The sequence below is a fragment of the Apostichopus japonicus genome, chromosome 17, assembly GCF_037975245.1.
Source record: "Apostichopus japonicus isolate 1M-3 chromosome 17, ASM3797524v1, whole genome shotgun sequence".
Lineage (NCBI taxonomy): Eukaryota > Metazoa > Echinodermata > Holothuroidea > Aspidochirotida > Stichopodidae > Apostichopus > Apostichopus japonicus.
The window spans coordinates 24,380,941-24,406,439 of NC_092577.1; the positions used below are offsets into that span (position 1 = coordinate 24,380,941).

Consider the following 25,499-nt stretch of genomic DNA (forward strand, 5'->3'; position numbering starts at 1 on the left):
AGAATCACCTACACAAGCAATGATCCACAGGACATGCGATGAGGTCGAACATGATTTGTGACTGGTGACAATCTTAAAAAAGGTTATGGATATAAAAAAAAACTATTATGAAATACTATTTTCTTGTACGCTGCGCGCCAACCGATGGTGGCGCTCCGCTTAGATAGTAATTGGCGCCCCCCGGGCTAGAAAATCCTGGATACACCCCTGCTTGTACATCAATTTTAAACGCGTAGGAAGTGCACAAATTACTTGCCATTGAAAAAATTGTCACAATGTTCTTTTTTAATGGCAAGAAATCACTAATTTACTTTAGCTTTCCGATTCATACTACTGTAATGAAGTATTTATATAGTCAGAAAATGATGACAACAAAGAAGTGGTCTCTTGTTAATAAAAGTTCCACTTGAGTTTCATTGAATTTACAGATCTATTTGTAAAGTCTAGAAGAGGAAAGACCATCATGGTACCAGGACTGTTTGTGATTTGTGATCTGCAGACTGGAGGTATTTATTTATACCAAGCTGTAAAGAATGTATGTCACATAATGCAGATTTAATGGTTACTCCGCTGTATTTCACCTGCATATGTGGAGTATGTCAGTAGACCGCCACGATATACGAAAATGTAAATTAATTTCTTCTTGCCATATATTTTGAGATTTCTCCGATTGTTGGACATGATCATTAGGCAAAACATAAGGCATTACACCAATGTTTCCACAGATAAGATTTAGTTGATTTGTACACCACCGTGCGCTGCTCAGATTGTCCTAAGATGCAGTCAATTTGTTTAAAAGATACTCATTTTACTTGTCAAGCCCAACCGTAGCTTCAATTTATCTAGTACTGTGAAATTTAGTATAAATACAAGATCATATTAATACACATGAGAAGAAATTTATAGAATTATCATGATAAATTGAGAAATATAGTGAGTTATAAATGAGCATCAATGTTCTTTGTTAAAGTGTTGCATAATGCAGCTTTAAAATAAATTCTTAGTGAATGATTTCATTTGTACTGAGTTCTTATTCAGTGGAAGTCTGATGTTAAACCCATTTTACGTTCATCAAATATGACAAGTTATTAGATTTTGCTTTCACCGTTTTGAACATGTCATGCGCCACCTTGATATTCAGACTTTCACATGTAATACTTAAATGGGCAAAACAGAAAGAAGGAAAGAAGAACATTTTAAAAGAAAAAGTGCATTGTTGTAGAATCGTTTCTTCCATCTCAAATAATGCAAATATATAATACCAGTCCGATACAGCACACAGCGAATATCACCATTAGAAACCCGCATATATATCCTGATTTTGTATTCTGATTCCATGAAATGTGATAGTCGCTGCCTTATGGAGATGTCGTCCATCAAATTCATAAAACTCGAAACGATGGATATAATATCAGCGACTGGTAACTCAGGCGTGGATCCAGGAGAGGTGTGGCGGATTTATCAACCACACAGAAACAATAGTAGGTGATCTTGTAGCTGTAGCCTAATTCATATATTTTTTTCTAAGGTGGGAGGGGGGGGGGGGTGGGAGGACCCCTGACCAGCCACTCCTACCTGGATCCTCCCCTGCAATGTGACATTAAATTTAAGGATATTTCTCGGCAGAGGTTATCCTCCATGGAGTATATGAAACCTCACTGTCGGATGCAATGTCGCTCGTCAGTCTGATAAGCCTCGCAGCGAATGGGACAATATCAGACTACTGAAGAGACACAGTACTAACGTAGCTACAGCCGTTGTTATGATGTAGAAATGTACCCTGGTGCATTCAAGCTGAATGAAAATGAAAGAGTGAAAATAAAATAAAGGTATGGTACATAACTGATAGAGCACTGCTAAAGCATGATCCACCAATATTGTCTGCATGGGTACTACAAAACTATAAACTACAAAGATGGTCAACCATTGTGAATAGTTGAAAAATCGTCTCCCACACTACCCATAAATAGCATGCAGAGATGTCGGGGGAAATCCTAATGATATTTCTCCATTGTTGTTCATTAACAATCAACCGCTGTGCATAACATATAGTAATTGAGTAGCCAGTCATACTTTCTAACGTTGCTCAAGTATGGCACTCTAGTCTGGTGGGTCGTTCAAAGTATTTGACCATGTTTAACATCGTTAACATGTTAACATCGTTAACATGTTTGACATCGTTAAAGGAATATTCCCTTGGTGAGCGCCAACTACTTCAGTGATCCGCATCCCGTGATGATTAAAGTTGGAAATTCTGTAATAGTACCTGGTATCAGCAACATGCTCCAAATCAGTCAACCTGGCAAGATACTGAGATTGCACCTGGAACGTCGAGTACTGATTCTTGTCCCTTTAAATGTCACATGGCCTGTCAGCGGAATATTCCTTTAAGCATTTCAGACCCTTAAATGGTTTGATTGGTATGTATATCTCTCAGTGACGTGAACAGGGCATCAAATATGTGGAGGCGGGAATTGGAAATCCACCAGACTAAGTTTGGTACTAGGAGATTGAACATTGTGGAAAGGGCCTCCTGGGCCTGGAGGAGTGTGCTTTTTACGTGACCCACCCTGCGGGATCCAAAACGTCACGGCCAAACGGCACTACCTAATGTTATGAAATAGTAATACTGCCTCTTTGATGTTCCTGAATCACTCCATCGAGACACCATACAGGCCCTTTAAATATTTATCTAGGTCGAGGATTCAGTTTTCCCACGAGAAGTTTTAACTATCTTATTGAATCACGTTACAGGCCTTTTCCCAAAATAGATCCGATGTGTCTGTGGAACATTCGAGAAGGTTCTTCTCACGTGGTATGGAAGTTTCCATAAAAAAGGGGTGGACTTCCAAACTCCCAAACCAATCAGGGCAGATCAGTGCCAACACACTGATTTTTATATCGTTAGCTAAGGCAGGATGGGCAGGTTATTGGCTGTCTTCTGACTGCGCGCAGTGGGAATTTCGGTAGAGTGATCTATAAAAGGCGGCATGGGTTCTGCAAGTTCATCACTTCACTCTTCGAATTGCGAAATTGACGGAGTCAGATCATTGTATTTTTAGTTTGTATGTTAACGGCAAACTAATCATTTTATTTAATTACAGATGAGAATCGACAGAGAAGAAATTATAACGAATCACTAATCAAATCCTATCTTGTCAACTTGTTTTTATGTGAACTGTCAGTGTTTTCCTCTATCGCCCGTTCGAGACGTCTCATGAAGAAGCGTAGACTACGGCATCAAGATACCCCAGTACCCCTCTCTCTCGCTAGTCCCGATATAATAAACATCCCATTCTAACAAAGAAAGCTCAAGTCAAGCGAGCCAAAAAGTAAAATACGCCCACCGACCTGCTGAAACAAAACGAGTTGTCTTCGCCGATTGAATGCCAAAAGGAACCTGACTGAAGATGAATATTGGGGTGGAGAGGGAGATTAGTGTGCGCCGCACTCCACTGCTACGTATAGTATGTTATATCTTTCACAAGTTCTCATTTTCTATAAACATAAAAACATTATAAGCCTTTGATTAAGACTAACGTTGTCATGAATTGGTTTCGTTGGCGTTCATGTGGTGTTATTTTAACAAGTTTGGATTTAAATACCAGATAACGACTTACCTTACACTCTCGTCGCATGAATCCTCCATCTTTTGCTGTTTGACAAAAATAATGATCCATTTCTAGGCCGACTGACTCCATGGCGAGCTCGAATGCCGATAAAACAACAGAGAAGGCAGAGAGAGAAATGTATACCAGAACCTAGACGAAAGGGTTGGAAGAAAAACCGCTGTATGACACAAACATCAGTGTGTAAAAAAAACAAAGGACATATGACGCAAATGCCCCCAAAGGGCCTCTATGAATTCATCCAGCACATGGTTCCTTAGAACTCTAGCACTCATTAAAGTTGTGAAAGCATTTGTGGAATGAGAGGCATGTCGGAATGAAAATTATTTAATTTTTAGACGGATTCGTTATTGTCATGGTATATTGGGCCTCTGTACAGTCATTTCATTGAGATTACGCGTGTCGGTAAAACTGGAACGACTGGGTAAGTCTTTACAATTTCAAACATATCGCTTGACAGGTCTTCCAGTTCAGTTCTTAATGTTCTTTAGTTTCTTCTCATTATGAGCTATTTGTCATAGTAGGAACTAAAGCTGGACAAACATTGCTTTGACTAAAATGGTTGACACTGGCAAAGTTCCAGACTCACGTTTACAAGGACGTGGAAACGGCTATCTACATGGATTACTAAATGCAATCATGTAGTATGAAGTCTTCCTTTACAAACGTAAAGCAAATAATACTACAGATACGTCTCTTGTAATGCAATATTTTAGACTTTCCATTAGTTGGGCAAAAAACATGTCGCATATGAAATTAGGTTAAATCAATCGAGAATGACGACTATTGCATCGGCTACCGTCGAAAATGGTACAAGCTTCAGTCAGGTTTTATCGACCTACAACAAAAGCATCTTTCTTTTTAACGTTATGAAACACCGTGCATTCTCTGTAAATTATAAGCAGGTTTTGATATAATTGAGATCGTAAGAATGAGACATTGTTACTCTCGGCATCAACTTGCTATCAACCTAGCCTATCTTCTTCGTGATATATCTTTGTCACCAATTTGGTTTCACTGAACGTTGTGTATTACTCGTACATCTGTTGACTTTATATCTGTATTATTATGTTTTAGTTGTAGATAGTGCAATACATTTATAGACCGCGCATACAGCTTTCTCAAATGAAATACTTTTTGAAAGTTCATTGATCATGCACTGATTTTCACTACATCTGCTCTAAATTATGTCATTTGTCATGGACAAGAGTAAACAATTTTGTTCATGATTTAGGAAGGTATAGTCGAAAATCTACCGTAACTCTATCGATAGCAGTGATTATTGCCTGTGCAAGCAAAACTCTGTCAAAGTGTCCTGGTGTTCAAATCCTTACACTAGAAAAATCAAGAACTTTCAGAATCGTGCGGCTTGTGCCGAGTGCCGACAACCTGAAATGGTGTGTTTTCAAGTCCAATCGCCACATGATGGTATTGGTGATCGCGTTGACGATTGCTAATGATTTGTGCACATGGTGGAGGTCATAAAGGTAACGATGAAGAGATTAACTTAAGCGTAACCTAATGAGCCATCTTAATGAAGTACACACGATGTACACAGACTATAGCATACTGCTATTGCTCCAATGGTTCACACTAAGTTTTGACGTTACTCACAAACTTTCTTCTAGTCTCCACTGCCAGTGCCAATCCAAGAGATGCGCAAGCTAAACTCTGCATATGAGAAGAAAGAAGGTGCAGTAGTTTATGTCGTCATTCTCTTTCGTTATTAATTAATTGATTGATGTTGCTCATTTAGACATGTCGCTGGTAATTATCTAATCATCTTTATCATTTTAGCATAAAGACGTTCCGTAGTTTAGCGTACTAATTTCATCGTAAAGTGGTAAATCATCTGACCTTTATTGTCGTTTTCTCTATTTTAATCTCAAAGATCGGGCTATACACTTGCATTTGTTTAAACAAAAGTATCCAATGCATAAAGAAAACAAACCGAAACAAATGCACCATCGAATACTTGTATACATAATTTTTTTATTATACATTCATTCGTCTATGCATCTCAACGCTTTATCATTTCTGTGTTTTACACATGTCTGTGTACAATTTATTGCTTATTATATATTCCTGCGTATAAATTTTCCATCTTATAAAAATTCATGTCATTGAAATTTCCTGCACCTTTAAATTCCTGCTTGTACAAACGGTTTTTCAGCGTTGCGGAGACAGAAGGTTCATCTAATTTTACTACTTCAGTTTTATCTACTGCAGCGTTGTTTTTGCAGGTTTAATGGTAGTGATTGTTGATTAGTTATGAACATGGCATTGGTATAGTTGACATTATGTTTACTAAATTAAGAGATCCTTACCGCTACAGATCCCCATGCTCCGGCGAATTTACCGCTCTTCTGACAATTTCCAACAAAAGCAAATATTGCGAGATTGATTGCAGTGATCCCGATGATAATGTGAAGTAAAGAAATAACCAAGATGAATTTCCTCACAGGTATGGTGGTATTCTAGATGGAGAAAAAGTAAACTTTTTCTTGTATTGTCGGTCGGTCATCCGGAGTTCTTCGTGACCCGGGTCAATCGCAGCCAATTTAATGGAAGCAAATATGACTTGTAAACACATAATTAACGTTGACTTACAATCATATTACCAATGACTCATATGTTCCAACTTTAAAGAAAGCATACACTTTCAGAACTCATAAAAGGATGGGAAAACCTTTTACGCATGCAGAGAGTGCTAGTCGTTGGAATGCAAAACAAAACGGGAACACTTCGTCATGTCAGATTATGAATTACAGCGTAAACGTTACCCTTTGTTCATTTTTGTATTACCAATTAACTGGCTCCCATTTTGAATCAACGATTACATGCGGGTTGACCCGTCGATACATATTTATGCACAGAATGAAGGTAAATGACGATCTTTGCGAAACGTTCACAGACACATACATATCACTGCACACTATAGTGTTTTCACTCCATGCTGCGACATGACGTAAACCTTATATTTTACAGGAAGTGACGTTTGTGCGACCCACAGAAAAGAGGCAGTTATCGGAAAAATTGCGGTAAGGGTCTGTTGGTACTGTAGGAGGATATGTTAATATTCTGCAGAGAGGTAAGAAGAGATGGTTAGAGATAACCAACTGATTGGTATGACGAGCTTGGTAGCGTTTTGTTGATCTTAAATACAAGTTGTAAAGAATTTTAATCTTTGTCTAGCATGGTTCTTACACTAGTATCTGACATTATACCCCAGCCAGCAGGCCCAGTTGGGGCCCAATTGGGTTTCACTCGGTTGAATTGGGCCTGGTTGGGCCAGCCCACTCAGTGCCCATTCGGGCACAATACAGTTTGGCCCTTCTGGTTAACATACTTCAAAACATTATTGACATGTTCAACACATACTTGTTTTTTGCTTTGGAAAGCTTAGGTTCATCCTTAGGGCCACCAATCCTTGACAACGGTCAATTCATTAACGTAGTGGCCCCAATTGGGTTAGACTCGGTTTTTGATCAGGTTAGCCCTCATGTATGGCCCGCTTCGGGCCCATTCGGGAGCAAGATGGTTTCACCAGGGGCGTCCTGTTACTGTTTCGAGTGGTGGGGGGGGGGTGTACGGACCCAAATTTACCGACCAAAATTGATTGTTAGCTCGAAAAAATGAGGCTAGTCTGCGAAAAATATGTTAAATTGGTAAGATTGTAAGCCGAAAAACTGACAAGCAAAAAAAAAGAAAAGAAAGAAGGTCATCAGTATATTTGATTTTACCGACGAACTCACGAACACCCCCCCCCCGGACGGTACGCCCCTGGGTTTCACTCTTTCGGCTGACCTACTTCAATGTATATATCTCATTTTTACACTGCACTACCGTTATGACAATGCCAACTGGCAACACTGATTCCCGAATTAGGCGCGTTTTTTTACGCCAATACGTATCACGCGCGCTCCATTCCGGGCCCTCACGTCGTACGTGATCATTCTACGGCAATAAAGCTAAAGAAATGACAGAGAACGCTTTCCGAATTCCGATATGATTCAACGAAATCCATCGAAATAATTCAATTCATAATTGATAATTCAATCATTCACTCGAAAGGAGTTGGTACTCGGTGAGTATTTTGGAACAATTTTTTGCTGTAAGTGACTCATTTGGGTGAATTTGTAGCAAGTTTTATTTCCTTGCACCATCATCTCCGAAAGTGAAAACTTTCTGTGACGGGTTGCCTCGTTTGGAAAATACTTTAAGGGACTCGCCAGAGGAATACATGCGTCATCTTAGCTTGGGACCTCCGCGACATGTGGATTATTACTATTACGAGTACCAGCTGACCTATATATACAGCTCTACACGTATATCTTTACCTCGGGAACTTCAACCCTTATTATCTATATTTGTTCGGACATTGCCCACTCGTGTTATTTACTGCTCCGCGAGCTCTTGGCCTAACGATCACCTCTCTAACGTATTACTCGCGACAGCCTATCCTTACGGTCTACATTGACTTAGCCTTTTACAGTGCAGAGCAATCGCAGTTGGTGTATTATTTGTCTTCATTATAAACCTTTCATAGATAAGTCTCCTTGTTCGTTTTTCAATACACATGTCTCGTAGTGGATCACCACGCATTAATTTTCTGTTTGTAACTGATTCAACGGCATATTCTTTCGATCGCTATCGTAGGCCTTAAAGATGAACGATAGTGATTTTTCAGCATCGACGAAAAAATACGATTTTATTCAAGAGTATTCTAGTTGGTTTCCATATTACACATGTGAAAATTCAAGTCAATCCGATGTTGGGAAAGGCCTTAAAAAAATTCCTAAACTCGTTGATTTTTTAAACAAAAATTGGGCTTTTCGCGAAAAGCGATTTGATGATCACGTGATCTACAGTGACATGTGACGTCATTTTGATGATAACAAAGTGAAGTGTACTTCAGCAGTGTGCACTTAGTGCGTAAGTTTAGTTGCAACCTACTCTGTATTGGACTCGACAAACAACTTAAACCACTAGCAAAATGCCAAGAAATTGCGTTGTAGGGGGATGCAACAGAACGAATGTGGACTCTACAATAAGTTTTTTCAATTTTCCAAGCGGAAAAAGTGGAGAGAGATATCGGAAACTCTGGATACGATAGCCCCTCATCGATTTTTTTTAACTTAAACGTAAACGTAACATTGAAAGGGAAGAGAGGAGATTTGATACACTGCTTGAAACAAAGGTGTTATTGTTCCTGCTTTTTCTTGTCGTTTAAGTGAAGCTGACTGCCCCAATGTAAATTACGGAATAATCGGTCATAGAGCCATCTCGGGCCAAATTGAAATTTGCGTGTGGCAAGGTCACTAAAGTAAAAAAAGTTTGAAAGATTGATGCTTTTATGCCGCATTATTTATATATATCCCGATAAATGCAACAGTAGGTGTTGGAATTGGAAGACATGTCAGACGTGAACAACCTAATGACTATGTGAGGAGAGAATCAACGTGCAAATTTCAATTGGGGCATGGACGTCGCTTAGGCAGTTTTTTTGGGCAGAGATGTGTTCATACCCTCCAAACCACTTTAAATGTAATACGAATAGGAAATATGTGTATGCTCGAGCGAAACAAAACATCGTGTAAGTATTACTATACGGTAGCGCACACTGTCACTTATGTTTGCACAGTGTGAAAGTACCGTTTGCGGACCTACGTGAAGTTGGGCTAGATTACGATTCCTCCTAAGCCCAAACCACGAGGCATGCATGTGAATAAACGCAAAAGGCATTGCATGTAGTGAGAAAATTTTTCGAGCTAGACTAACTACTCGATTGAGTTCAAATGCGGTTGTATTTCAAGCTCAATGAAACCTTTCTGTTGGATTTAATGACGCACGGAACAAGGAACGTTTATGTTTTACAGTAGGCCTAGTGCATACAAGCGAATCTACTTTGTTTAGAACTTTGGATTTTCTTTCGGATGTTATACTAATCTACGTTTAGGCGTGAGACTATCATCACTATTGTTATTGTGCCAGTTTGACTGGTAAGTGAGCACATTCATACATCACTCTGTATAAAACCCGCCAAAAACGTGATCTTGAGATTTACGTTACTTTGGGTCAGCTTGCGAGTTACCTCTTCAGATATTGGGAAATCGTTGCGAAATCGCCGCAAATTTCGTAAAAACAAACTTGTAAACACGTGGTGAAGAAATCAAGCAACACCATGATATTCATTATCTATTTATGACTTGAACATTACGCCGGAAAATAACAGTTATGCTGACACGAAATGCACGCACAGCACCGTACTGAACAGTTCACAACAGAAAAGATCATCACAGTGACGTCATTCACTGACCTGAGGGCTGTTCAAGGTCGTTTCAGTGTTTGCAAATTCCTAAATTACGGAGACGAAAAAGCCACGTTATAATTCCCTTTTTTATAACTTTCCGGTGTGCTATTTGGAAAATTAAAAAAATGGATTGCTTGGTAACATATGAACTACATTATATATGAAAATGAGAGATTTTTTTTCTGTCACTATCGTTCCACTTTAACTTGAAGGACCCGTACTTAGCATAGACTTTGTAATTAGAAGAGAAGCCACTGTTGCAGACTTGCTTCCGTATACCATAGATAAACTACGTCGCTATCCTACCAACGACTGGGCCATTCTTCGCTGTGCTGCAGGCATTTAACAACCTTAAGGAATTCGCCAGCAATTCTTCAGGTCACAGAGTTCTCCGTCGCTCTCCAGTTACTGCTCCTCGGCTAATTTCACGTCTCCAACATTTTAGGGACGCTGTTCAACTAGAGCACCCACGCATTCTTGTTGCCTTTATTACTATTCCTACAGCCTCTTTTGTTAAGTTCCAGGAAAGTAGGCAGTCGTTTTCGCCAATACTCACTACTGAACAACTCAAGGCCTGTCAACACGATCTCGACAATCAATTGGACGCAGTCAACCTATTCATTCATTGTTTCAATCATCAACCGCAAGACAATTTCAACATTTGTAAATATGTATTTTTCATGTTCAAACCGATTTTTTTTGGTAGATTAAATGGGGCATTTATTCAAACTGTAGTTCACCTATCTGATAGAGCATTGGAAATCATATCGGTAGCACTATTTCCATCTTCATAGCATGTTCAGTTACCGAGATATGACTGTTTGCAGTTTGTTATTTAATAGTAGTAGGATGGCCACACCATATTTTTCATGTCAATACCTGGCTATTACTAAAAGTGTTATATTTCCCTTTCAAATATATAAACGCATGTTTCCACACGTTCCTTACATGTGAAATAAATAATATTGTGTAAACATCATCTAAATCCCAAGTGCTGACATAACATGTTAACACTTTAGAACGGATAGGGTTATAACTTCCACGTTTATATGACTATGTATAACAATATAAAACAGGAATTGCTACAAAACTAAGGAACTGATGTCATCAAATATTAGTGTTGCCGTTTTATTTTATTTCTTTAGGAATTTCCAAATGCTCTTAACTCTGTAGCCGGACATGCTATAGAGGGACGTCGCTAGAAGGAGGTTTGGGGGGTTGTCTCACCCCCCCCCCCCCAATCTTGGTAAAACTGACGATAGTTGGAAAATTTGAGTGCGACAGTCGGAATTTCCGACTGTCGCACTCTAATTTTCAAATATTCTTGTAATTTGTGAGTGACCTAAAATTTTCGGTCAAATTTCACCTTAAATCAGTCATATTTACCATCTTTTCCTTGTAATATTGAGAAATTGTATCTCGCGATCCTTATAATCCACCATACAAAACTTTGTATGATTTTGAATACTGTAAGAAAAATGCCTAGAACTACTGTACAACGTTCAGCTTCAATTTGGTTAATTTATGTATTAATTTTGCTATTGGGTGGGTCGACCCTGTTTGCTAGCTTCAAGTAAGTTCAGGATATACATCGGCTCTATAGTATACACAATTGAAACGCTCAATGCTAATCTATGGAAGCTTAAAAGTGCCATCAACATAAGAAAAACTTTGCCCCATAAGTTTACATTTTTCAGTGAATTGTTTAGATAACAAGATAAAATCTTATCAAAATATCAGACAAAGTTTGGATTGCTCAGTTGCTTTAACTGAGCAATTGAAAATTTTTCTGCAAAATGTTTAATTGTTCACTTCATTCCAAATTCTCAGTTGGAATGGAGTGAACAATTTAAATTGTTTCATGTGAGTAATAAATAGCCCCACCTCCCCCCCCCCCCAAGGAAAATAATATAAGCGTGCTAGTAAAAAGCACTGTATTTTTTGGTAATTCACTATGTCGTCGAATATAATTTGTTGAAGAAAAAAACGTTTTCCCCTTTGTTACATTAACATAGCTTTTGTAGTCAGGGAGTCTATGTAGCCTTAAAGCAGATAACTATACTCAGTTGCTTACTGTGAAGTGAGGGCCAGTGGTACGCGCGTTCAGCATGGTAATGTTGATGAGTAGTAAGGTGGGGGGGGGGGGAGGGGATACAAGGCAGAAGTCGGAATTTTCTGGCTCCAAAACCCATCCAGTTGGAATTTCAGCCACTACACCCCCCCCCCCCCAATCATCAGGCCTTAGCTACGTCCTTGTATAGAGATGGGATGAATAGCTACTGGAATGGTTTTTAAAGCTCTATAACATACATAAATCACATTTTGAGTACACTTGCCCTCTAATGTGAATTTTTATGCTTAGTACTAAACCATTCCATTCTTTTTCATTGTGTCGTATCTACATTAAATGATTATACACCTTAATTCTTGCTCATCAATGTTCATTATTCTAGAGTACATCCATCCATTTATATTTTTGTGTTTCCAGATTTACTGTATTAATATTTTTTATTACCTATGCCATTATCTTGTCATAAAACATTGAAGATGTTTATACTCACCTTGCCAGAAAAAGTAAATGTTCAGCTCTCTGTCACGATTTTAAATGGGTTGATGTTTTTTATGATTCCATATGATCCAGAGGATGATCTAGCATACATACTGTTGGCCCTGAGCAACATTCGCATTGCATTTGCAATGCAAAAGTATGTGCAATATATAGCATCTTGCCCTCATCGTTAACATTTGCAGGGTTTGCCTGGACATTCTATTCTTTCCCCAAATGCCAAATGTTCCCTCCAATTAGGACGCATATAGTTTCAGTTCTGAGAGTTTCATATGTTTTAAAATAAAATGTAATTATGGAGTTTTGGAATGATTGTTTAGTTTTCATCGTTGTCTTCTTGAAAAATATATTTCAATGAATGTAGACACGAATACATTTGTTTGGATTTGGATTTGCTTCAATTAATCTCTGCTGTACCACGACAGTACATGAACGGTTCAAGTGTTATTGACCCCCATTCAACAACCTACTATAATATGTGGGACACAAGTGCAACCAAGCTATATCCAGCTCTTCTCTCGTCCTTTGGATGCTCCCAGGACTGTTATTTTACGTCCCCATCCCATGGTCGTGCTGGACCACACAGTTGGCCCAGTTGGGCCCAGTGTGGGTTTCACTTGGGTCAAGCTTAGTCAACTGGGCCCGAAATGGGTCCCATTTGGGCCCCATGCAGTTAGCCTGATTGGGCACAGTATGGGTTCTGTGTGGGCCAAAACGATTGGGGCCCAGAATGGGTCCCAGGTAGGCCCCAGACAGCTGGCCCGGTTGGTCCCGTATGGGATTGGTTTGGGCCCCAATCAGTCTGGCCCAACTGGGACCAGTTTGGGCCACTCGTGGGCCCCAATCTGTTTGGCTCAATTGGGCCCTGTGTGGAACGAAATGACAAATCTGAATGGGCCCCAATTTGGAAGCCCACTTGGCAGCCCAATTGGGCCCCATTTGGGGCCCAATTATGATTGCTGGCTGGGACTCCTTGAATTTTGCAAGAAGAAGTTGATATCATTCATCTTTTCCATAAAACGTGGATGCTTGTTATGGCCGAAAGAACACACGTAGAAAGAATTACAGAAATAATTCCTTTTCCATGGTTTTGGTATGCATGTTAACGTTTCTTTCAGGTATTCAAATCGATTTTGGAAACTTTTTCAGGTTTTCATAACTGTGTCGAACACTGATAAAGTAATACGAACCTACTATACTATTTATTTTTAAAGAGGTAATGGCGCTTTCCCTAACTGCTGCATCGTTTGATCGCTCTGACTTTCAAGCATTTTTACACAGGGCCGTCTTAACGCATGGGCCCACTGGGCCCCTTAATCGTAGTAACCCCATGTCTTAATCTGGGAGGAAAACTTATTGAATAGGCCATTATGCCTGATTGAATTCGATACTTGACAACTTGTGACGAGAGTTGGTGAAACACTTGAGAGTTTGACATTAAATATTCGAATCTGAGTTGGCAACCCTGGAATATACAATGCCCCGAAGGCTTACAACACCAGACAACTCGGGTCCGCGGTCCGAGCACCAGTCATTTTTTTCAGTGCAATTCTCTCCCAGGAGAATATATCCGGGTAAGTTGATATTCATTTTCCATCACTTAAAATCGATTACCGTCATATTGTCTGTATATGGTCATAAACAAATGAGCCTTTCGGCACATCAATGATCAGGTGGAATTGATCCTAAATCTATCTACTGTAATTACTTTGTGAGCTCTTTATAGGCATGTCCATGATGTCCTAGTAGTAGAAGTGAACTGCTCCTATATATGCTATGCGCGATGTCTAGACAACCCTTTACGTCCCAATGTATGAGTGTGTCAGGAATGCTGATCAGGAATGGTCCACACGAATCGAAGCAGAAGGACTTAGCAAGTTGGAAACCGTCATTCTGACAATGGTGTGGAATGACATTCTCGACCGGATGAACAAAACAAGTAAAGTTCTGCAGTCGAAAGATGTTGACACCCTTGCTACTGTTGATCTCCTCAAGTCCCTGAAATCCTATCTCGACCATATGAGAGACGAATTCGAAGATTATGAACTTACAGCAAAGGCTAACAGCAGGTGTCCGGATCCGGAATTCAGCGACGTGCACGAAAGCGAAGTGTTTAACTCACCAGGGATGACGGGTCAGCCGAAGAAGTACTACTGAAAGGCCGTGAAAAATTCAAGCTGGATACGTACCTTCCTATCCTGCACTCACTAACCTCTCAATTGACCAAACGCGCGGAAGCATACGAAAACATCGGGGAACTGTTTTCTTTCTTCAATCAGCTGAAAACAATACACAGTGATGAACTTAGTCGGAGCTGTGAAAAGTTTGCCAAAGTTTATAATGACGATCTTGAATTACCACGAATTACTCAACGAATGCAAACAATTCAAGCACCACCTCGTCCTCGATGAAGAATGCACAACACTCCCAGATATCTACAGGAAACTCATTTCAGATCAATTGAAATACGTGTTCCCGAATGTTGAAATTGCCCTCCGAATTGTCCTATGCATGGTGGTTACAAATTGTACTGGGGAAAGTTCATTTTCAAGTTAAAAACTAATCAAGAATAATCTCCGGAACAGAATGGGGCAACGGCGACTTAATAGGCTCTCTCTCATGTGCATAGAAAGCGACATCCTCAAAAAGATTGACTTTCAGCCAATCATACAACAGTTTACGATCAAGAAATGCCGCAAGTTCCGTTAGTTTCCCCAGTTCAAAGACTCAACACAAGGGTGTTACAAATGGTGAGTCCAGTATTGTTAGGGAAGGGATGGAGGGCAACTGGAAGATTACTCTTCTATAATGTATTTCAGCTTTTAGATATATCACGTATGTTATTCAGCTAAAGTTTTATGCTTTATGAGCGACATAGGGAGGGGTGGTAAATGCAGGCATGTCTATGCTTGAGCGATTGTCAAGGATGTCAATTTTTCACGCAACTTTTTTCGAACTCACTTGATTGAGGGGCCCCGCTCCATTGCCGGGCCCATGGCCCGGTGATCACTTAAGACGGCCCTGTTTTTACACCGTTTCAACAATTCATCATTATTTTAACAACTCACCATTAACTTTTATGAACGTTGTGACCATTTTGGACCAAATCGCGTTGTTTTCCGTTCTTGTATTGTCGAGAATCGTTGCTTTTGATGTTCGTCTGCTGTCATTGATTCTGTACGTATTACTTAATTCGTCCTATCTACTAGTACCTGTTCCGCGATGTGTCGTCAAACATACACCAGAGACATCGCCTTGTTTCCACGCAGAGGGGTGCAATTACTTGTATTGTTCCTCCGCCTTTCACGGCCGATAAATGGCATGAACTGAAGTCGTTGAATATAGCGAGAATAACAAAGCGTGGGCGTCGAGGCGGAAAGCGGCTGATCCCCTCAAAAGTAACAAACCGATTACATTGCGGATCGATTTCTGAATTCGGAAGTGTTGTCAATCGATTAAATACCGCTAACCTGATTCATGTTAAGAGAACAAACCTGAATGCCCCCTCAGCAAAGTTTGCTGTTTGGAATGCCCAGTCAATTAGGGGACGTGGTAAATCCTCAGCGATCATAGACTATGATCTCACGTCAGTGCGATATTTTAGCGATAACGGAGACCTGGCTAACTGGTGATGAAAGGGATGATCGTATCCTTAAAAACGGCGCTCCCAGATAATGTCATCCATCATATCCCACGTGAAAACGTGCTGGCGGTGTTGCGATACTCTTAAAGAATGGTTTTGACACTGTAGTATATCCGGTTTTTCCCGCGAAATCTTTCGAGATTATGGACATTACCGGTCAGGCTTTTTATCATATATAGACCGCCTCCATCTAAGGTCAACAAACTATCTACCAGGATGTGCTTTTTTACGTGACCCGCCATGCGGGATACAAAACGTCACGGCCAAACGGCACTACCAAACCATCCCATTCTTACAAACGAAACTCAGGTCAAGCGAGCTAAAAAAGTACATACGCCCACCGACCTGCAGAGACAAAACGCCCAAACCCCCCACTGAAACATTCCAAAAACTACAAAAGGACGACCAGCACGCAGCGAAACAAAACACCCTTCCCCAGCACACCATCTTCCAAAAAAGGCAGCCCCAGATAAACGGCGAAAGTCGCCTTCAACCTGAAGGCGAATGTCAGACTTCACCGCCTTCAGGACAGCCTTGAATGCACCGAACGCCATACTTCGACAGGATGACGTCCCTGTACAAAAATTGCATTCAAGGCCCTATCCCGCAAGGAACTGAGAACGAGGGCCGGCCGTGACAGGTCAACAGGGGGCAACTCAATAAGAGCGGAGCAAATGACACGCACCACTCTACTTGGTGTGCTACTATGCGGTTCTCTGTTGCTAAACAGCGCCGGAACCCATCGACGCAAGTGCAACCCGCCCCAAAAACGTACAAAATATGAACAAGGCAACCCTGGGTCAGTTACCGCTACAAACAATTGCTTAAATAACACACAAGTTAACTTACTTCCCAGATGAACCACCCCTAGTCCCCCCTTCTCCAGTTTTTGGTACAATACCGCCCTCTTGACAAGCTCTGTACCACCAGACCATCTGAATGAAAAAATCGCCCTCTCCAACCGCACCAGGACGAGACGCGGAATTGGGTACACCGCGCCCGGGTATCACAACATGGAGTTCAGTTCCGTTCTCGTGGAGTGCGGACGTGTTTTCGGCTGCTCTCCACTTTTCGTTGACCAGACCTTTTTGTGTTTTTACGTTGGCCTTTCATTAGTTTGCAGTTAGTGTTAGTGTAGTTTGTGTGTTTTGGGTTTGTTTTCGTTTTGGTTTTTGTATAGGTGCGTGGCTTTGCCACACCCCTAGCTGTCATGGCGGCTCGCCGTGACAGCAAAATCGTATTGTTGAGTTTTTCGGGGGAGGCTAAGGTCGTCCCCGGACAAGTTTTTTCAGTTTTGCGTTCTGTTGGTTTAAAAGTCCCTGGAGAGGTTGACGCGCTTCAGCGTAAACCTCTCCGGGGTATGAATTGTTTTGATGTTCGTTTTACCTCGGAGGCTGCCCGCGTCCGAGGCGTCCATGTGTTGGAGGGAGTCGAGGGACTGAAGGTCACACCGTATGACAGTTCGGTGTGGGTGACAGTCCTCCATCTCCCTCTAGACATGTCTGAACAGGATGTGCGGACACTGGGGCGTTTTGGGAAAGTGACCGGCTACGAGGAGCCGGAATTCCTTCAATGTAAAGGTGTCAAGACCGGGACTAGACGAGTTAGAATCGAACTCAAGTCCGACATCCCCTCTACCTTGTGGGCTAATGGGTACAGGGCCCACACTGCATATCCGGGCCAGCCTCGCACTTGTTGTGTGGGCTGGAAGGGCATGAGGCCAGGTGGTGCCCGAACAAGCGGTGTAGCCGCTGTTTACAGGTTGGGCATACCCTGGCCGAGTGTAGAGGGGATATCGTGTGTAACTCGTGTGGGAAAACGGGCCATCAGGCCCGTTTATGCCCAGACCGTTCATACGCCGCGAGAGTGGCTACGGGCGTGTTTGAAGCGGTCCCCGTCCCGGCCTCTGACACCGTACCACCTGATGCTCCTGTCATCGCCCAGTGTCCAACACTAGCGCCCCGGTGGAGGCTTTGTTCCCCCTTTCGTGTCCGGCCTCTCCCCTGATCGAACTTGCCGAGACTGCCAGCCTGCCCACTAAGGCAGAGCAGGACAAAACGGCGGAGATGGTACTAACGGAGTGGCATGCGGCGCAGGATGCCGCTTGTACTGGTTTACCGGTAGCTTCGCCCGCTATCGGTGATACTAGTTGGGCCCCGAGTCAACCGGCCCAAGAGACATTGAGTGGCCCAGAATCTGACTCGCCAATGGAGGACTGCACTACAGCCTTATTAGTTGTGGCTAAGGAGTCCTCCGATTGGTTTGATGAGACGAAACAGGCCACTGATCTCATTGACTCGAGTGGCCCTTCCACCCTACCCGCAGCCGCTTCCGTTATACCGGACACGATGGTCGCTAGTGGACCTCCTGTTCCTAACAGGGAGGTCCACTCGATCAATGACGAGAAGCTAAGAACTCTGCTCCCTCGTAAGAAAAGGGGGAACACTGCCAGGGGCCTGAAAAGACCCATATTGGGAAAACTTCGCAGGTAATGCGCAGGCCTGTTGTCTACCATCGGGACGGCGTACCCCGGATGAAGTTTTGGAGTGGGTTATTTTTCAGGTGTGTTGGGGGGGGGGTTGTGTGGTCGTTACATAATATGGGTTGGGGGGGTTCTGTTTGTGGTTTGGAGTTGGCTTTTTGGGGCTGGTTTGTGTAGCGTTATTGTTTTGGTTCTGTTGGCCTTTGGGTCCGTGTCCGTTTCATGTCACATTGAACGCTGCATTGAATACATTTGTGGGTGGGTGAGAGATTTCTGTTTGTGGGTTTTCGGTTGGGTTTGTGGTGGTTGTTGGACAGACTGGGGTTGTTTTTGCTTTTGTTGACCTTTGGTCCGTGTCCGTTTTTTCTTTGCACGTAAAAAGCACACAACATGGGCGAAACGAAACGATTAATAACGGTGACTTTCCAAAGATCGAAAGCCAGCGGGTGCCAAAGGTTTCGAGTCTGCTCTCAAATACCTCAGCCCTCTCGCTCCAGGTGAGATCACAAGGTGCATCGTAGCCGAACCATATACCATTAATTTTGATATTCTGATCCGACCACGACGCACCGAATGGTAAGTCTCTGTATCTCCAGCTACCAAGACGAATGCCCTTTGTCTTTTCTGGATTCAACTTCGCCCCGGTAGCTCTTTCAACCAGAATGAAAACATTTCATGGTTCCTTGCTGCTGTTCATTAGTTTCATTCATAGGGAAATTTCTAACAAAGCCCTAATACAACAACAGTAATTTATGCTCACAAAACTTTTGTTGCTAAAGTAATGCTAAGCCCTGATATCAATTGCAACACACATCAGTGTGTGGAGACTATCTACCAATATCAATCATACCAAGTTTGACGAAATTCCAATAAATAGTAGCCAAGTTATTGCAACTCGTTTGACCCGTTTCTCGTTTGACCCGTGACCTCATTAATATTTTTTAACTTTGACTTCGTATAACTTCGCACACGAAGGTCACACGGGGGTCAACCTATTGACATATATGATCAGAAGGTACCTTTGACATCTGAAAATAGCATCGAAACTGTAAAAATCCCCAAAACACGAAAAGGTCACCAGAGGTCAAATTGAGGTCAAGGGTCACCCAGATGCGGTTCGACAACTGGATTACATTGAAGCAACTCCCAACCTTAACGGACAGTTCATTCTCAAGTTATCGCAAAAATACTAGTTTTTTTATCATTAATTGACCTTTGGTGACCTCGGATCATATGACCGTTAAGTTTGAAAATATTCCCCTATACCATTTGCAACTTGTCCCAAAATATCAACCTTGTCACACCTTTGATCTGGGAATTATTGCACTAAATGTCTGAAAATTTACTTTGACCTCATATAACTTCACACACAAAGGTCACCTGGGGTAAACCTATTGACATTTTTGATTGCTGAGACGTGAATATAGCATCAAAACTGTAAAAATTCAATCATTTTTTTCTTTGCCCATTTTCTCACCCAAAAATACTAGTTTTTTAACATTAATTGACATTTGATGACCTCGGATCACATGACCGTTAAGTTTGAAAATATTCCTCTATACCATTTGCAACTTGTCCCAAAATATCAACCTTGTTACACCTTGGCACTGGGAGTTATTGCATTAAATGTCTGAAAATTAACTTTGACCTTGTATAACTTTACACACAAAGGTCACCCAGGTGTCAACCCATTGACATTTTTGATCGGAAGGTACCTTTGATATCCAAATCTAGCATCAAAACCAAACATTTTCTTTTTCGCCCGTTTTCTCCCAAACTAAGCACATTTTTTCTAATGTGACCTTTGACCTTTTCACCTTGGTTTCAAATGTAGTTTGATCTGCTGATTCCAAAAATCAACACGATAAGTCTGTACAGCCATCCTAACTCCGACCGAAAACTTTTGACCCCATATAAGTTCGCACACAAAGGTCACACGGGGGTCAACCTATCGATATTTATGATCGGAAGGTACCTTTGACATCTGAAAATAGCATCGAAACTGTAAAAATCCCCAAAACATGAAAAGGTCACCAGAGGTCAAATTGAGGTCAAGGGTCACCCAGATGTGGGTCGACAATTGGATTACACTGAAGCAACTCCCAACCCTAACGGACAATTCGTTCGTAAGTTATCGCAAAAATACTAGTTTTTTAACATTCATTGACCTTTGGTGACCTCAGATCATATGACCGTTAAGTTTCAAAATGTTCCCCTAACCAGTTCACAACTTGTCCCAAAATATCAACCTTGTCGCACATTGGCACTGGGAGTTATTGCAGTTTTAGTATTTTAGGTTTTTGGACCATAACTGACCTTTGGTGACCTTTGTGGGCACCAAAAACAATAGGGTTCATCTACTCACTATGGGCCACCCACCCACCAAGTTTGATAATGATCAGTCAATCCCTTGTTGAGTTATCGTGCATACAAGCTAAAGCGTCACACACACACACACGCATACACACGCACACACGCCAACCTGAATACATAGGTTCCTTTGCTTTTAGCAAGGAACCAAAAATAGATAAATCCTACGAGAGTGCGCGAAAGGAGCCCAGACTCGAAACAACACATGTCACGTCATCTGCATATTTAGCTCATTTCACTTTGGCACCCCCTGGCACAACGAATGGAACAAGTCTGGAGTTCCTTTCCAAAAGACGAGAGAGGGACTCTCTAAACAAAACAAAGTAATGGAGACAGAGGGCACCCTGGCGCACCACCCTCTCTACGTTAAAAACCTCCGAACAAAACCCATTTACGATAACAGAACTGAAACTTTCTTGATACAAAACAGAAATCCATTTACGAAAATTTGGGTCCAACTGAAACGTCTCAATACATTCATTAAAAACCCGCGATCCACCATGTCAAAGGCCTTCTGCTTGTCCAGAGACACCAATGCACATGGCAGATCACGCTCAATAACAAAGTCGGTCAAGTCGCGCATCAACCACAAGTTCTGCTGGATGCAATGACCCTTCACTGCACAAGTCTGGAGATCACCCATAAGTGGAAGCTCAAGTCATTTGGTGAACAATCCTTTTCTAATGCCGCTCCTACTCTTTGGAACTCACTCCACATAAAGTCGGCACCCAACGTTAACATTTCAAAAAACAGACTCAAAACTTATCTGTTTTGCACTGCCTTCTCAGGACTGCCTTCTCAGTGGACTCCCAGTGGACTGCCTTCTCAGTTCCCTGAGCACTAGCGCCACTGAGCATTGGTTTTCCTCTGGGTATTGGCTTTATCATTATTATTATTTCTTTTTTAATATGTACCTTTCATCATATAACACGTTATTAACTTATTAAAATTATAGGTTACCATCGAAGCTGTTCCAGACTTGAACGGGTCTGATTTAGATCCACGGAATTGGACGACAGGCGATATTAAGGCGCAGTTGTCGACTGCATATGAAAGGACGAAGTACCTCAGCCTCACGTTCAACGGCAGCAAGATTTCATGACAGTCAAATCATGCTGAATCAGTTTCGGGTCAGCATCAACATCACATTTCTATGTGTAATAGCTATTAGTTGGTATATGTGGTATAAATTTACTGTCTCATTTTATATTGATAAAAAACATGGATAAGGGAAAGCAGGCTGTAACGGGCCGGTGACCGTTTACTCGTTGCTTAGTGGGTTTACTCATATGGACAACTGAGCAATCATGTTTTAAATAATTTCATCAATTTGGCTCAAATCTCATGTTGGTGTACTTTGAACAGCATTGGGGATTTATATTACTACTCTAGTACATGCATTAGGAAGATAGAAAATTGGCTTCAGTTTATAAGATATCAAGTATTAGCGGCAATGTGACCCAGTGACATCTTGCAAACATCAAACTTTCATATCATTAATTATAGTACTGTATATGAGGTTACGACTCAAGTGGAAACCCAAAGAAACTCTTCGTTACGAAAAATCCCTATCATCGGCGAACCATGCAGAGAACCTGATCGCAGTTACAAAAAAAAAACATCGGCCCTGATAGGCGACGAAAGGCATGATGTAGTTGGCTAACTATAATGCAAGAAAAAGTAGTACATGTAGAGTAAGCACCGATTTTAATATATTGGTTAAGTCGCTTATGTAGAAAATATTCTTACCTTATACGACATTTAAAACCACTTTGCAGTCTCACTGGATCTATTTTACATCTGTCTCAGCCACTGTTGTGTATTGCAGTTGTTGGCCTACATCAATGAGCATTGGTAGTTGCACCGAGAATAAAGACAATTAACCGTTTCTAAAATTAACCAACAAATGGGTGGTAAGTAAATAATGAGATCCTCACGCGATTTACACTCCCTGCGAAGACTTTGGTCATTATCAATCATTTGTGTACTCTTTCAGATAAGATTAGACGATAATTTAGGTCATAAATAAACATAGTAAAGTTCACAGTCGGTGTTAGTTGGACGGAACTAATGAGACACAATAGAATACTTAAGCAGAAGTGTTCAGTTAAAAATACTGTTCGGGAGATGTTTCCCATTCTTGTTCTGCGAAATATGCTATATTCATAGCAAATTATACCAAATGTGCCTCTAAACATAACCTACAGATAAAAATAATAATAATAATAATATCGCGCAATTTCAGATGCCTTAAAAACTGTTGTCTTTTTTAAACGTGTTTTCACTGTAACCAATGATATCATTATGTCATGCTAAAAGGTGTAATATTTTAAATCCAGTATGTGTAAAATCAATCTCCATAACACACAATAAACAAGGTGCGAAAAGGAAATACTTCAAAATAAATACAAGCACGTAAGGCTCGATTATGTCATACCTGGACTCTATCAAATTCTTCAACCTTGTGTGCTAAGGGACATTCAGTTTCACAAATTTAATAAGATTTTCTCAAATCTTTCGGAAAGTTTGTTTTGCGTCCCCTTTAAGACGAATATGTAGATACACATTGCCTACTAGGTAATATATGTATTGCATTTTCTTCACATACCTTATACAAGGTTGTAGTGCATTTTACTCATGTCAAATTCGATGGAGTATTACCAATGGAGTGAGAATGATAGCAAAGGTTATAATTCCCGCATCTGATTGAGCTAGGTACTGAAGCCTTTTCGAAGGACTAGAGACGAATATGATTTGATTAAGTAAAAGATGCTGCCCTGGGATCATTGAAGCTGAATTCAATGTACACTATTAAAACAGTAAACGTGAGATATTGTGATAATGAATGGTAATTAAGAAATTGAAATTTCCACGACTGATTAAGGTAGAGGCCTGAATCATTGTGGGTTTTCATAAGGTGCTGCCCTGGCGTCATTGAATCCCAGTCCTACGCACCAGAAAGTGAGGAAAAAATTTAAACGTCAAATGGTGTATTCTGAGGCATAGTTACACGATCAACTAGGTCTTTATTAGTTACTCTGAAGGCAAGTTTCTGCTAATAAATATTTTGTGTGAGGTTGAAAAACGAGTGGGTACACCCAAGGTAGTGGTCTAGATCTACACCTGCTCAATGAAAACATTCCCTCATTTAACTATGTTCTACCGACTGACGATTGGAGATGTGGAAGGGGGATATCCAGTCAGTCCCCGGTCCCATTTGGCTACGCCACTGCACATTACAGTCTAACTTTAGGTTCTTAGACACTATATGCGGATGCTTGAAAATGTTCACGCCGGAGTTTGGTTGCCTGCATGGTTACAGTGACCATGAGTTGTGATATGCACTCTAAGTTCAAGAAAGAAGGGGTTTGTACCTCACGAATTCTCAGCGACCCAGCGAAAGGTTACTGTGGCGACATTCAAAACCTTAAGTCCTCTTTGCACCACATATAAGCATTAGTTGCCTTATTGTCAAAGGCGGGTATCACTATCACCTCCAGCTCAGTAATGATGTTGAACCATGCAGGACGGGTCCATGATTTCATAAAGGATGTCACATGAGGTCGTTCAAAACGACACCCTGGTAAGGGGGTATGAGGGTCCTACTCCAGGGAAATTTTAAATTTACACGTGAAATGGTGCGTTCTAAACTGTAGGTAGGCTATGATTTGGGTATATAATTACATCTACAGGCAAACTTGTTATTTCCTTTTTGTGAATTTAAAATCCTGGATCCATCCCTGATTAACTGGAAGATAATGTGCTGTACTTTTGACTTTAAAAATTTAAATGAGTGTCCATATCATCGTTTATATCATCGTTTATATCAGTGTTTATCACTGTTTGTGTCAGTGTTTACATCAATGTTAATATCAGTGTTCATATGAGCGTTTACATCAATGTTTATAATGGTGTGTTAATATTCAGTGTTTATATTAGGGTGCAATAAATATAATTGTATGGAAAAAAACAAAACAAAAAGCCGACACAAAAATAGCAAAGCAAATCCAAAACAAAACATTTGAATTAACAATGTAATATTGTACCCCAAGTGAACAGTTCGATGATACGTAGTTAGGCATTGTTCAATGTTTCTTGGAATGTTACCTAATTGTGTATGGTCTAAATCCCGACCGCGCTTCACTGTAGGTGGAACTCATTCAAATGGAATAATTTACAGACAATCCCCAAATGAATAGTAAAACAATTTTAAACAGATGGAAAAAAGGGGGCAACATCCAAAGACAATAGCTAAGAGTGGAAAAGGGCATTGGCGTCAGCAGGGGTGGGGGTTGCCCTCTGACCAGGCATTTTCATTTCCAGTTAACAACATTTATGCTTTCACTCTCGCCACCAGGGTCTCCAATTTCCTCTTTCGAATGATGTTGGCACGGATATAGCATTTGTCTAAATAATTTAATAAAAGTTAACTCATCCATGAAACTCACCACATTTCACCACAGAATGTTATCATTCTATACACAGAACGTTTAAAG

At 41.0% G+C, this 25,499-nt stretch overlaps 1 protein-coding gene across 2 annotated transcripts; it reads right to left on the bottom strand.

The window, feature by feature from the left end:
• Positions 1 to 1,528: 1,528 nt before the first annotated feature.
• On the bottom strand, positions 1,529 to 22,907 carry LOC139984971 (uncharacterized). Of its 2 annotated transcripts, XM_071999136.1 has the most exons (5): positions 22,753 to 22,907; positions 5,957 to 6,106; positions 5,244 to 5,300; positions 3,621 to 3,761; positions 1,529 to 1,794 (listed from the first exon to the last, which is right to left on the bottom strand). In XM_071999136.1, exons 1-5 carry the CDS (start codon positions 22,762 to 22,764, stop codon positions 1,681 to 1,683), a joined length of 474 nt encoding a protein of 157 aa, XP_071855237.1. In that variant the 5' UTR covers positions 22,765 to 22,907; the 3' UTR covers positions 1,529 to 1,680. The 2 variants fall into 2 exon arrangements, with proteins under 2 accessions (XP_071855237.1, XP_071855238.1); XM_071999137.1 differs by lacking the exon at positions 5,957 to 6,106 and having other exon boundaries at positions 22,753 to 22,779.
• Between the last annotated feature and the right edge of the window lie 2,592 nt (positions 22,908 to 25,499).